The following is a 14,691-nucleotide window of genomic DNA, read 5'->3' on the forward strand; positions in this document are numbered from 1 at the left end:
CAAAGTAAATGAGTTTTCAAGGCCCATTTGAAAGCCAGCACTGATGTGGCCAAATGTACATCATTTGTACATTTACATGAATGTAATCATTCATCTTGTTTTTATTATTGCTTGTAAGCCGCTCTGAGCCCGGCCTTGGCTGAGGAGGGCGGGGTATAAATAAAAAATTATTATTATTATTACATCACTTGAGATGTGGTGCCACCATTGCAAAGGCCCTGTCTCCAGGATCATCTCTTCCAATCCCCTTTTCTCTCCTTCTGTCTGCTTTAGGAGAACAAGAAGTCTCTCTTTCGCCAAGTGCAGCAGATGACCTATAGCCTAATTGAATGGCGGTCCCAGATCCTCTCCGGCACCCTTCCCAAAGATGAGCTGGCTGAACTCAAGAAGAAAGTCACAGCCAAAATAGATTATGGCAACAGGTAGGTGATGCTTCAGTCCTGTCTCCTAGCAAGGGATCTGAATGTGGACAGTGGATTGGTTATGTGTGGCTCTCAGGAGTCACTCTGTCCATTGGTGTTCCTTGTGATGAAGCATGCTTAGGATGTTGTGTTTGCACAAGAAGCATCTTTTTGAAATAGGATAACCCTTGATAATAATGTTTTGTTTGGAGATGCCAAACTGTGTCCTTTCTGCAGTAAAGGTGCCATTTTTAATTTTCTCCATTTCGCTCTCTTTGTGCTCTCTCTCTCCCCCCCTCCATACTTTTTGAATGCAAGTCGTTCAGGGATACAGAGCAGAGGAGGTAGTAGGGGAAGGAGCATACCTGGGGGGGGGGGGATCTCAGGTTTGATTCTTCTAAAGAATTTGCATTCTTCTAAAATTCTCTTGTAGCTGAAATGTCCAGGCAACATGATTTCACACTCGATTCTGTGATGAGCAGCACATCCAGGAAATGAGCACAGCTTTGCCTGTATGTTAAGCCCTAGCCTTAAGAACAGGGGCTGGATATTTTAACTCTTAAGCTCTGTTCTATGGCGATGTTTTGGCCTGTCTTTTATGTGTGTGTAGCATATATGTGTAGCATGTGCCATGCAACTTCTGTGTGTTTATTTATTGATTTACTGCTGTGGTGCAAAATGTTATTATACCTAGCCAAAAAGGGCTGGATCCCCCCCCCTCTCTCTCATACACACACACACACGTTTCCAGCTCTGCTGTTGAATCCTACCCCACCCCCGATTAAAAGTCCTGAAAGCAGGAGCTTGCAAGGGAGGCACAATCAAAATCAGAAATTTCTTAAATAGTGCAACCCACTTCCAAAGGTTTAGCAGCAATTAGCAAAAACCGGGAGGGTACCATGCAGAAGTGAATTTTAGTAGCATGAGCTCTCCCTAAGACACGACGTAGTCTCAGGGCTGTAGCTAGGGGGGTGGTGAAGGAGGCCCCCACCAGGGGTGGAGGCGAGGGGGCATGCAAAATGGGCTTTAAAATGTGTCCATAAATATGTCTATAAATAAAAATATCAATTATTGCCTCATCAGAAAAGGTTTTAAATGGAGGGTCTTTATATGATATGCGGGGGCCCCGTTTTTCTCTATTTTTCATGGCTAGGGGGTGCAATCTGGACGGTTCTGCCAGGGGCTCAAGATCACCTAGCTACAGCTCTGTGTAGCCTGGTCAAGTTTTAAAGACTTTGCTAAGTTTTAAAGACTGCCCCTTCATTTCTAGGGCAGGGTATTGGCACTGATTTTTGTGTTGTGTGTTCTTTTCAGAGCAAAGCAGTGTGGGTGGGGGGCAGAATCTCCCCCATGGTCACCACTCACCCCCCCAAATCTGTTCCCCCCACTTCAGATATTTCTCTCTCTCTCTCTCTCTTTCTGAAAAACTCTAGTACTAGAAGTGAGAGTGGCAGGGGGAGGAAATGTCTGCAGTATGGGGAGGTTGGTGGAGGAATGAGGCAGATGAAACAGGTTCCGTTGCCTGGAAAGAGCCACCGCTTGGTGGCAAGGCATCTGCCTTGTGGGCAGAAGGTCCCAGGTTGAATCCCTGGAATCTCCAGGAAGGGCCTGAAGTGCTGGAGAGCCTCTGGCGGTCAAGGCAGGCAGTCCAGGACTGGATGTCCCAGTGGTCTGACTCGGCAGAAGGGCTCATCCACACTTCCATTTGTCCTATATTTCTTCCACTTGTCCCCTGCTTTCTAGGCATGGGTCCAGGAGGTTTTTCTTTTGCCTCATTGCTTTCCCCAAAAAAACCTGCTGGGGACAAACGAAGTGTGACTGGGCCTTAAGGACCTTTCCTCTGCTCCTGTGCAGGCCTCTTTGCATGGGGAGGGGCTACAGGATTCACACACACAAACTTCTATCTGTCTGTCTATTTATCTGTTGATATCTTTATATGGGGAAGAACTGTAGAGCTCCTATGTTGCATGCAAAAGATGGAGGTTTGATCACCAGGCTCTGTAGACATAGGGCTGGGAGGGATTCCTGGCTGACACCCTGGAGAGACACTGCTAATCATGGCGAACAATACTGAGCCTGATGAACCAAGAGTCTAGCACAGTATGTTGTGTATGCGATTGGTTTCTGTACACGATTTCTGTACACGATTGGTTCAGTTGTGGTTTAGACAAATATATCTGCCACTGTTGCATCTTGTTTGAGCCTGACGTTGCACACTCAGCATCTTAATTGGTAATCTTCTCTTTGCAGCTGAAGGAAGGTTTGGACGTTCTGTCCTGTCTGTAGGTTGCTTCCATGGCTCATTGATCATGTCAGCTCTCTTTCAGATACACTAATTAAGAAGCCACTTGAAAGCAAGAAGCTAAAAAATTAACTTTATTGGGGAAATGTCATAAATTTGAGTAGGTGCTCAGACAGTGCCAAAGAACCTTAATGGATTGTGTCTTGCGGTTCAGCCGTGGACCTCATTAATTCTACCTGCCCTGCAATAGTTGTTCATTTTTGTTCCCTTTTACTTAGTCTGGCCACCAACCTTCTGGGGCACACTGGCAAGCAGCAGAAGCTGCTGTGGGCACCACGTACAACACAACTGAGCACACACTGCATCCTGTTCTATTGACTGCTGTGGGATGCTTCTTTTGAGCCTACTTTCAGTGGGTGGAGGTGACCTTCTTGGCACCAGGGAGGTCCTCTGCAAGCACACATGTGCCTGTGTGCGCCACATTGCTTACTGTGTTCTGCTGCATTGCAGCATAGCTGGATGCAGAACTTCATGCAGTAGCAAGATCCAAAAGGTCTTTCCTCCTTTCCATCAGTTTGGGATACCTCCACTTCGTTTCCCCCTCCCCACTTTCATGTTGCACTCCTCTGCTGCCATGCTGGCGTGTTAGAAGTTTTGGATGACCTTGGGGAAGTGGAGGAAGCAATATGCATTGGAAGCTAGTCCATTGGAGTGAATGGGCATGGCCTCACCTACCTTGGCCTGCCCCCACTTGCCTGCCCTCTTACTTGTAACCAGTCATTGACTCTGGCTTCACCTACTGTTGGCCTCCCTGCCTTCTGCCCCACCAGTCCCAAGGGGCACCGGCCACCCCTGGCAATATATCTAGGTTCTTATGTGTGCTGCAAGGTCCAGTGGCATGACCAGGCAGCTGCTGATGGCCCATCACTGCCTCCTTGCCACTGCTTTTCATGTGTGGCGCTGCCTGTCCACCTGTCCACCAGTAATGAACCTGCTATGTACAAGGCCTGAAGTTAGAAAGACAAGCGCTCTGCTCCTTTCTCCTTAAATTTATACACTGTTTTGGTTCAGTTTCCTCAGAGAGTGTTAGGGTTTCTCTTCGCTGTGTTAAGTTGATTTGCTTACACTGCCCCCCTCCCCAACATCACTCCATCCTCCTTCTCAGCAAGCGAGAGACAGCATCCAGGATACATTCCAGCAAGGCAAAAATACCTGAAGGGAGTACAGAGCAGGGCGAACGAGGGGGACATCCTTTGGAGGGGCCTAGCCTCAGGAGAGTCCCGTGAGCCAGATAGAGAGGCCTGCAGGCCACATTCCTCACCTCAGGTTCAGGTTCCTATGAGTTCCCTTGTTAATCCATCTCCCTTACTTACCATGGACTGCTTGTTTTCCTGCAAGGATCTTGGGGCTGGACTTGGTGGTACGGGACGATAATGGCAACATCCTGGATCCAGATGCTACCAGCACAATTGCGCTCTTTAAGGCACACGAGACGGCATCCAAACGAATAGATGAAAGGATCCAAGAGGAAAAGGTATACACAACTGTGACACCAAATGAGATGCAGGGGTGTCTTGGCAGAGAGCACTACGAGCCCAGTTTTGGTTTGAGTGAGCAAATATGGTGTGTGCTGCCTTTCCAGCATTACAGTATCAGGTCAATGAATAATTTCAGCTTCCTATTAAGATTAGACATGGGTGGTGATCTCTCTCCTGCTCATATTGGATTAATTTGGACATGTTCCTAGTTCAGCCTGCAAATCAGGAAAAAATCAAATCACTTTCTGAGCCAATCTGAATGGGGACAGATTCAGATTCATAGTAGCTACCCGACCCCTGGCAAAGCAACAAGGAAAAACTGCCATAAGGCTGCCTTCCCCAACCTAGTTCCTTCCAGGTGTTGTTGAACTACAGCTCCCATCAGCCCCAGGCAGAGTGGCCAGTGGCCAAGGGTGATGTGAGTTGTAGTCTAAAACATCTGGAGGGCACCAGATTGGGGAAGACTAACCTAAGTGAATGTTTGAAGAACAGGACTCTTACATCGCTAACATCTGCAAGACAGATTTTACCAGATAATGCTGTTCTCTGTCATGGAAAAAGCTTGTCCTGTGGTTGTGAAAAGCCCCTAGGATCTAACCAATTAATCAGTTAATTGCAGTCCTTGTTCTACATAAATGCCACTCTCAGTTTTGCTGTCTATCCCATATGCTATCCCATGCATATGTCCAACCACTGTGCAACTTCATTAATTTTGGTGGGGTTGCGCAGGGAAAATTCCTGGTGGGTTAGGATTCCACTCTATCTCTAACAGTCTTATTTGGATGTGGGTTGAGAAAATAGATAGTTTTCAAGATAGATTGGCTGTGGCATATGCTCCGTCCTCTTCCTTCTAAAGTTTCGCTTTTTGTTCATGTCTTCTTTCCATCAAGTCTTTGCAGCAGAATGTAGACCTGCGGGGACAGTCTATTTTCAACACAACCCACACGTACAGTCTTTATGTCAATTTCAAGAACTTCGTCTGCAACATCGGTGAGGATGCGGAGCTGCTTATGAGCCTCTATGATCCCGACCAATCCAAGTTCATTAGGTATGTGGTTACTCTGATGCTTTCTTCTAAACAAGAAAAAGAATGCCACTAAAAGAAAGAGTGTGATACGGACTTAGGCATAATAGAATAGTTCTTAGAAGCTGGTCTCCATTTCTTCCTTCCCTTCCTCTTCACATGTGAGCGGGGGAGATGTGAAGCTTCTTTTTGCTATTCACCCAAATAGAATAAACTGTGGCTTTTGCAAACCATAGTTTGTTCACAAGCCAGGATATCCTAACCAGTGTTTCTCATAATTGGGCAAAACCACACACAGAAACTTTCTTCTTCACCCCCTGCTTGCAAGGGAGGGAGGGATGGGGAGTTTGTGAGTCCAGACTTGTATCTGCTTGTTCTTATAATGAAAAACATTTGTTTGTTGTTGCTTATGCTCTGGCTAGCATATAAATTAAGGTTCATAAAACATCATTTACCCACACATTGAGGCTACCTTCACAACTGAATGGGCAGGTGAACATACTGGCAAAATTCAACTCTGCTTGCTTCCACCCTCCTGCTGTTTCTGACAAGAAGAGAAATGAACCTTTGAGGTTTCCCCCAAATCTCTTTGGTGCATGGCTGGTGCCTTTTAGCCTGAGCACTGGAAATGTGCCCTCACTTGGTGTCTGAAATGGTACTGTCCATTGTCTCATCATGGTATGCCATCCCATGCATATGTCCAACCGCTGTGCAACTTCATTAATTTTGGTGGGGTTGCGCAGGGAAAATTCCTGGTGGGTTAGGTTTCCACTCTTCTGCCTTCCTCTGCCTCCTGATATGGCAAATCCTTTAGATGGAGAACCTGGGGCCCTCCCACAAGTTGATGGGCTCCAACTCCCGTCAGCATGTCCAGTGGTCAGTGATGATGGGAGTTGCAGTCCAAGAACATCAGGAGGGCCACAAGTTCCCTGTGTCTGACCTAACACTCTGAGCAAAATCATTACCTGGTTTTTCTTTCTGTGAAATGCCAAAGCACCTGGAAGTTTGTTTGATCTGGACGCAGCAGTTGCTTCTCTCTGAAGTTCTGTACTTTTCTTTTTTCTTTTTTGCCACGGGGCAAAGTGATTCATGATTTAATTAGCATAATCAAGTATGATGATGTGACCTAATTAACCTAGCCTAGCTATAACAATGTGTGTTTTATTTATTTTTTGTAGTGAAAACTACCTGGTTCGTTGGGGAAGTAATGGAATGCCAAAGGAAATTGAAAAACTTAATAACCTTCAAGCCGTCTTTACGGTAAATCCTGTTGCTCTACGCTTGAGAAAGTTTTTTCTTCCCTGCCCCGCCTGCAGCTAAGTTATTTGTGGCACTCTTCTTATAACTCTTGCTTTATTACTTTTGTTGTGATAGGCCTTTATATCATTGCAGGAAGCAGTGGAGGCCATCAGACTGGTTGCTGTTTAAATGCAGGTTGTTAAGCCATCTGGCAAACACAATACAACGCCAAACAAGTTTTTATTTTTTAAAGGTCATTTTGACATGCTGGCTCGCCTTCATTACTTAAGCTCTGCTGATTTTGCAGGATTTTCAGGCATTACTTTGGTTCTGTAGCTTCTGACCAAAGAACAACTGTGAAACCTGAATTACAAGTGCCTTGTAAGGTTGCCTGAACCCTTAAAATCGCTGGTGACTTAGGCAAGTCTTGCCTGCTTTGATTTTAAAATAGTAATTGTAAGCCCTTTGCCTGTTTGTTCAGTTTATTTAAGATGTGGCTTAAAAGTGAAAAATCCCAATGAGGAAAATGAAACCAAAAATAAAACAGGAATGTTTTCAATAAGTACAAAATTATTGCAACTGAAATACCATTGGAAATTCAATCATGCCTGCTTGGATCCTGAAAAAATAATAAAAGAGATGTATCTTCCTGGGAATCAAATTCCATAATTTCAGTCCTGTCCCGTATCAACACTCTCTGTTCCATTGACAAAGGGACATATTTCAACTTTGTGATGGAAACGTAGAAGATGCTATGATCTCTGAAGCATCGACAGGCCTAAAGAGTGCATTTTGGTAAACTGTGGTGACCATCTTTTGGTGGAGTCAGCAACAAATCATGGCTTGCAAACATAGTTTGTTCATGGTAATATAAACCATGATTAAGCTTCTGAGCCAGGTTTGGACAACCAAATAAGCCATGGCTTAATAAACCCTGTCTTGGCATTATGTACGAGCCAGGCCAGTATATAGAATTCACGTCCCATGTATTTGTATCTTTTTGTTTAAGTTTCTAGCCTCTGCTACAGAAATAAGAGTTTGAAAAGGGGTGGTGTTTTTATTGAAGAATCAGAAATAAGGATTGTAGCTTATTTTCCTGTGTCCGGAGTCAAGAGGCATGACAATGGGAAGAGACAGCTTGCATGATTTATGCTAGCAAGGCAGGCATGTATTTGTAGCGGCATTTGGAGGCTGCTCTTACGGGTGGCACTGTGGTCTAAACCACAGAGCCTAGGGCTTGCCGATCAGGAGGTTGGCAGTTCGAATCCCCGCGATGGGGTGAGCCCCCGTTGCTCGGTCCCTGCTCCTGCCAACCTAGCAGTTTGAAAGCATTTCAGAGTGCAAGTAGATAAATAGGTACCACTCCAGCGGGAAGGTAAACGGTGTTTCCATGCGCTGCTCTGGTTTGCCAGAAGCAGCTTAGTCATGCTGGCCACATGACCCAGAAGCTGTACACCGGCTCCCTCGGCCAATAAAGTGAGATGAGTGCTGCAACCCCAGAGTCTTCCGTGACTGGACCTAACGGTCAGGGGTCCTTTTACCTTTACCTTACATATTTACAGAACTTCTTTTCTCCATCAATTTGCCCAGAATCCCAGACTATAACATAATACGGAAGCTCTAAACAGTGAGAGGTTTTTATGCAGGCTGATTTTATATGCATTGGTTTCCAGGCTTGGATCATCAATCTCGAAACTAGAAATAACTCTGCTCTACTTCCCTGTCAGTGGCAGGTTTGCATTAGATGGAAGTATGATGTCATCATTTACTGGTGGAATGGTTAATTATTGGCTCTCGCTTCCTGGCGAGTAGTAGAGAGGTTTTCTGCAGAACAAGGAAGTGGTGGAGGGTTGTGTTATGGGTTCATCTCAACCACTTTGATTTGATCTCTCACTTGGAGGAGTTAGTGTCTGCAGGATCCTTTTACCTGGTGTAGCAAGTCTTGGAACATGACTGACCTAGCTGTAGTATCAAATACTTAAAACCTTACTAAGCGTGCAGCCCAGTAGGAATTTGCTGTCCTTTCCTCCCTACTGTCAGAATTTAGTTTTTAAACACTTTGGAGAAAGGAACCTGCAAGTTGTATCCCAAGTTCTACTCAGAGTAAGCCCATTGAAATGAATTCACCCAATTTCCATTAATTTTGGTGGGTGTATTCTGAGTATCACCAACATTACTTTCCTTCCTTGCTTTTTAACTTTTCTTTTTGGTTTTGTTACTCTATAGAGTACCATGTACACTGATAACACTATATCAATTTATTTTCATTAGGGCTGCAGTGTTGTGGCAATTTATTCTTGCAGATGGATCCATTAAAACACTTTCAGCTTTTTAGAAAGCCCCCCAAATTTCAAGTGATGGCAGAATTTTACTTTTTGGAAATTAGTTTTAATGTAAGTAGTTAATGTGCAATGACAGCGTTCCTTCCTCTGTGGTTGAGAGAAGAAGGGATGCCTCTTCTAAGTCAAGGAGGCTGCAATGTCTGTGCCCATCATATGAAAACAAAGAAGATGTGTTTTTCCCATTGCATTTTTCTCATATGTACATTTGTGCAAATTGTACTTATTTATTTACGTATTTTATATTCCATACCATCAACATAGAGCTACACCCCCAGTATGGCTAGTAAGAAACAAAAGTACAATTTGTAAGTAACCAACCAACCAACCAACCAACCAACCATAAAGCTTACAAACTAACACAACAAATTAGAATGACAAACTAAAACAGCAACAGCTGACTTAAACAGATGGTGAAAATCCAGAGTCAAAGGGATGTTTACTTTAGCTGTTCTTAAAATCTTAAAATATTCCCCCCCCCCCAGTGCCTAAATGATAGTAATGAAGTATGTAGACAGGCCCCTTGAGGAGTGCATTCCAAGGGGCAGGGGCTACCACAGAAAAGGCTCTCTCTCTCCAGAGACCACTTCAGACAAAGACAATAACAATTTCAGTACATTAGCAGATTGGTATGGTAGAAGGTGGTCTAACAAATATCTGGGCACCGTGTATTCGGAAAGCGTTACCAGAGATGTCTAGTAAACCAGATCATTAGTTAGGTGTCAACTGAGGGTATTTGGTGAACCAAATCGACAGTGATGGGGGATTGAGGATTGGAATGATCATTCTGTGGTATTATGGCAGTGGACAAAGTGGTAGTGTACTTCTTGATTTTGTGAGAAATGTATTGTTATGATTATGTGGTTGTTGTTTTTAAAAAGACAAATTCCAGGCAAGCAAAAAGACACCAGGAAGGTGCAAAGCAGGGCTTTTGAGGGGTGTGGCTCAGGAGGGTATGTGGCCGGAGGATAGTCCTATCCCTATTTCTGGGATTTTGGATGGTTGACTGACAAAGCCATGTTCCTTTCCGCCCTCTCACTCACAAACTAGTCTGAGGTGATTTTGACTGTCTTTTCCTTCTGTAATGACTTCTGTTACCCTTTTAGGACCTGAGCAGTTCTGACCTGATACGGCCTCGAATCAGCTTGGTGTGCCAGATTGTGAGAGTAGGCCACATGGAGCTCAAAGAGGGCAAGAAACACACCTGTGGACTCCGGAGACCCTTTGGAGTGGCAGGTATGGTGGTCCATAGTAGCGCAAAAGATCTTACAGTGGTACCTTGGTTTGAGAACAGTTCTGTTTACAAATAATTCGGTTTACGAACTCCGCAAAGCCTGAAGTTGTGTCCCAGTTTGTGAACTTTACCTCGGTCTAAGAACGGAATCCAAACAGTGGAAGGGCACCAGCGGCGGGAGGCCTCCTTAGGGAAAGCGCACCTCGGTTTATGAACGGTTTTGGTTTAAGAACGGACGTCTGGAACAGATTAAGTTCATAAACCGAAGTACCGCTGGATTTGCAAGGCAGTCCTATAAAAAATGGATGAAACAGGTAGGGCAATAGTCCAAGGCCTGAGCTCAAATTCTGATTTTGTCCCTAATGAGAAGTTGGGATGTGCAAGAAATTAAATCAACACTTCTTGAATCAATATGCAAACTGAAGTGTAGCTATCTTTTGAAATTTGCGCTTCTCTGAATAATGTAGTGCAGTTCTCTAATGTAAATAATGTGTACCAAAAGGAATGCACACACATAATTGTTAGGGGAAATTGTTTGCAAAAAAAATTATGTGTGCAAAAGCATACCAAAAAAAATCAAAAGCTTGTGTGGAAATGAAGCAAACTGAATTTAAGTTTAGGAAAATGTGAAACCAATATTTGACAGATTTGTCCATCCCTTATTATAGGCTGTAAGCAGAACTTGTGTCTATCAGACAGATATGTGAGATTAGTAGATGAGCATGAAGTCTCATTATGAAGTATAATATTTTTCAGAGCCACTTTTGTAGTGGCTTGTTCATTATAAAAGCAAATTTCTAGTCCTTATGAATATACAGAAAAACATGGTAAGCCAGGGGCAACCTATGATGAAATCTTGTAGGACCTGAGCCATTTCAAGGATGGGTTTTCAGTTCCCTGCAGGTCCTCTCCGCCATGGCCCCTTGGCCCACCTATTTTTCAAGTCTTTTTGTGAACCCATCTCCTTCCGTTCCTTGGGGATGTGAGGCAATATTAAAGTAGGCTAAAATGACACTTAAGTTACAAATGTTACAAACATAAGAAATGGCTTTCCATATAAAAATCAGGCCCATTTAATGTAGCCCCTCCTCCTTTCTGTGTCACCACCATCTGGTCCTCTGATGTGCACTGCATGCAAAATGTTCCAGGTTCAACATTCAGGTGGGGTGAAGAAACATCCCTGTTGGAAACTCTGGAGAGCTGCTGACAGTCAGTGTAGACAATACTGAACTAGATGGACCAGTGGTCTGACTCGGTGTAAGGCAGCATTCTGTGTTCCTAGCTATGATCTCTCCTTAGAGTTGTGATGGTTGGCTCAGAACCTGAAGAAGATTTCACGTTCAGTGAGCTTGTGGTTTAAGTGATGTACTAAAAATGTTATTGCCATATTTGCTCTGCATTTTAACACTTCTAGTAACACCAGCTTCTCGTTTTGTTAAATGAATGGGTTGAGAAATGTATGAGAGAAGTATCTTACTGTTCCTGGCTGTTGGGGCCCCAATCCAGAAGCAGTCAGCTTGCAAGGAAGCAGTGGTTTCCCAGCTGTGTCATAGCACAATTTCACATCCCTTTCAGGTGTCTCCATTTCACCCAGCTAAAGAAACAAAAATGAGTTGATTTTAGAAAGTCTGGTGAGTGGCAGTGAGGGATGATTGGCACCTGCTTGATTCTCTGTGGACTGAGAGCTAGTGTTTAAATCTGTTACATTTTATACTGTACCCTTTCTCCAAGGAGCTCAAGCTGATGTATGTGATGCCTTCCCAGTTTACTTTCACAACAACCTGGTGAGAGAGGTAGGGTCGGTTGAAAGAGACCGAGAGTCGCCCAGTGAGTGTCAAGGATGAGCTTCTTTGAACATCCTAAGAGCCCAGCACAATTGGGTGCAAAAGTGCATCTGTTCCAGTCTCCTGTTCTTACAGTCGCCAACCAGGTGCTTCTGGGAAGCCCACGAGCAGGACCTGAGTGTAACTGCACTCTCCCCATTTGTGATTCCCAGTGTCTGATATTCAGAGGTGGTAGGTAAGCAAGTTTTGCTCAGAGAAAAATCATTGAAATCAATGGACTAAGTAAAACTTAGTCAAACACTACCTGTACCGCCTCTGATAGTTGAGTTAGAACATGGCCATCATCACTAGTAGTCGCTAATAGCCTTAAACTTCATGAATTTTGCTAATCCTCTTCTAAAACCATCCACGTTGATGGCCATCACTACCTCTTGTGGGAGTGAATTCCATAATTTAAGGGCCAGGATCAAAACGTTATAAACAGGTAGGTTCCCGCACGCCTTCTTTCATTACAGATACACCCGCACGCTCCATTCCATGCCTTCTCAACTTGTAACAACTTGCCATAGCCAGTAAGTCACTCCCAGAGCCACATATTCTGGCTCGCCTGGAATGGGACAACACCCACCACACAATCACTTTCGCTGTCCCAGGCAGGCAACAAAAGTGGACTTCTGTAGACTCTGGTCACCCATTATATTTGGCTACTTGTGGTCCAGGCCTGCTGTAGCCTTTCCAATTCAAGTTGCTTTTATTCACCTCCAATATTTTGGCTGATGCTGATGGCAAGTATTGTCCCAAACAGCTGGAGGGCAGTAGGTTGGGAAAGCTGGTTAAATGGCTTGACATAAACTAATCTTATATAGTTAGTGAGTTCTTCATTGAAGCTCCTTTTATTATGGTGATGTAATTGGTTAACTTCTGTCTTATCCTAGTGATGGACGTTACTGACATCATCCAGGGAAAGGTGGATGATGAAGAGAAGCAACATTTTATTCCCTTTCAGCAGTAAGTATTGGGAAAAGGTTCTGAAAGCAACATTTTATGGAGATTCATTGTTTGTGTTTGCATTCAGCAGATCTGTGTACATTTAAAGGCACCATAAATACTTTGCTGGATCAGACCAATGGCTCACCTAGTCTTGCATCCCTCTCCCTACAGTGACCAGCCTGAGAAGCCCACAAACAGGGCAAAGAGACAATAGCTCTCTCTTAATGCTTGTTTACCTGCAGTTTGCATGCACAGGTACACTTTCTTTGAACATGGAGGATCCACAGGCAGAGTTGGCATCATTTTATGCAGAATTTCTGCTAACATTTACAAATGTGTATTTCTTCTGCATTTTAACTTACAAGCTATATATAGATGGCCTTGATTAAAAGTTAGCATTTCAATAGAATAAAATGGCTGGCAACCCTCTTTGTACTCTAAAAGGTATTTCAGAAATCATTAATCAAACAAATGGCTTTCCTGGCTGTGGTTTCAAGAGGTAGGCACTCAACCATATTCAGTCTTACTATATTTATTGCTTTCATCATTACTATCTGCTCCAGAGTTGAACACAGTAAAGCATCATGAATAAAATAACTCAAATGTTGCAATTAGTTTATGTGTATAACAGAGTTTTCTCCTAGAATAGGCCAAACACGCTGGATAAATACATCAGCTTTGGGGTCCAGCACAGACAAAACTCTGAGCCTCTCTTAGTCTTGAAGAAATTGGGTTTAAGGTATTAGTTATAAATCAAAGTTGAGTGGAGAACATGTTTCATTGTTGACATGGCAGAAGCCAGTGGCAAAAAACCATTTAAGTGTGGGCTAAGCTGAGGGGGACGGGTGGCGCTGTAGGTAAAACCTCAGTGCCTAGGACTTGCCGATCACATGGTCGGCGGTTCGAATCCCCGCGGCGGGGTGAGCTCCCGTCGTTCGGTCCCAGCTCCTGCCCACCTAGCAGTTCAAAAGCACCCTTAAGTGCAAGTAGATAAATAGGTACCGCTTTCTAGTGGGAAGGTAAACGGCGTTTCCATGTGCTGCACTGGTGCTGGCTCGCCAGAGCAGCTTCGTCACGCTGGCCAAGTGACCCGGAAGTGTCCTCGGACAGCGCTGGCCCCCGGCCTCTTAAGCGAGATGGGCGCGCAACCCCAGAGTCGGTCACGACTGGCCCGTACGGGCAGGGGTACCTTTACCTTTACCTTTAAGCTGAGGGGGAAAACCCTCTTGTGGGAAGAGGGAGATGGTTCTATAGCTGGTCCCAATCTCTTAAAACAGGGATGAAGAACGTCTGGCCCTCCAAGTGCCGTTGGACTCTTAACTCCCACCAGTTCTGACCGTGATTGTGCTGACTGCTAGGGCTGATGGGAGTTGAAATCCAACAACACCTGAAACCTCTGCTGTTTTGTGTGTGCCACCTTATTGTGTATGTAAGTCTGAAGTTCTGTTGAAAAGACTTTGGACCTGTCCCAGCTGTTGCCATATAGACCAGTTGAAAGGAAGAGAGGAAGAGGAAACCCTGCTAATGACTCTTAACTTTTGGCCAAGGATCTTCACTGAATTTGCATTGCGTATAGATTTGGAAAAGCGCCAAGGTCCCAGGGCATGGTTAGCCCCCACAAGAGCACCTTTCTGCCTCTCCTCCATGAGTAGCTAGTACATTTGCAAAGCTAAGCAGGGTCCAATACGGTTTCAAATTAGATGAGAGACCATGTGTTGAGATTCCTGCCCTGCACTGGCTGGCCGTCAGGGTCCCTTCCAACTCTACAACTGTCATAGACTCCACTGACTTCGAGGGTGGAGGCCAAAAGAAAAAGGTGGACAGAGTGCTGGGAGCCACCATGGTTTGATGAGTGGGGTGGGCGTGGCATTCTACTCCCTCAGCTGATGAGAGGGCGCTG

General features: G+C 44.6%; 1 protein-coding gene and 1 long non-coding RNA gene across 3 annotated transcripts in view; both read left to right on the forward strand.

Moving 5' to 3' along the window:
* LOC310832212 overlaps positions 1-14,691 on the forward strand; it is a 288,863-nt gene that overhangs the window by 184,002 nt on the left and 90,170 nt on the right. The gene's annotated exons all lie outside the window — the stretch shown is intronic.
* The window catches only part of DOCK5 (dedicator of cytokinesis 5), a 139,030-nt gene that overhangs the window by 54,573 nt on the left and 69,766 nt on the right, over positions 1-14,691 (forward strand). For both annotated transcript variants that reach the window (XM_083713368.1, XM_083713367.1), the window contains exons 6-11: positions 274-422; positions 4,042-4,177; positions 5,072-5,229; positions 6,384-6,465; positions 9,890-10,019; positions 12,737-12,809. In XM_083713368.1, the coding sequence (XP_083569494.1) occupies positions 274-422; positions 4,042-4,177; positions 5,072-5,229; positions 6,384-6,465; positions 9,890-10,019; positions 12,737-12,809 (728 nt within the window). The remainder of the gene's footprint in view (positions 1-273; positions 423-4,041; positions 4,178-5,071; positions 5,230-6,383; positions 6,466-9,889; positions 10,020-12,736; positions 12,810-14,691) is intronic.

Source organism: Podarcis gaigeae (assembly GCF_964106915.1).
Source record: "Podarcis gaigeae genome assembly, chromosome: 15".
Classification (NCBI taxonomy): Eukaryota; Metazoa; Chordata; class Lepidosauria; order Squamata; family Lacertidae; genus Podarcis; species Podarcis gaigeae.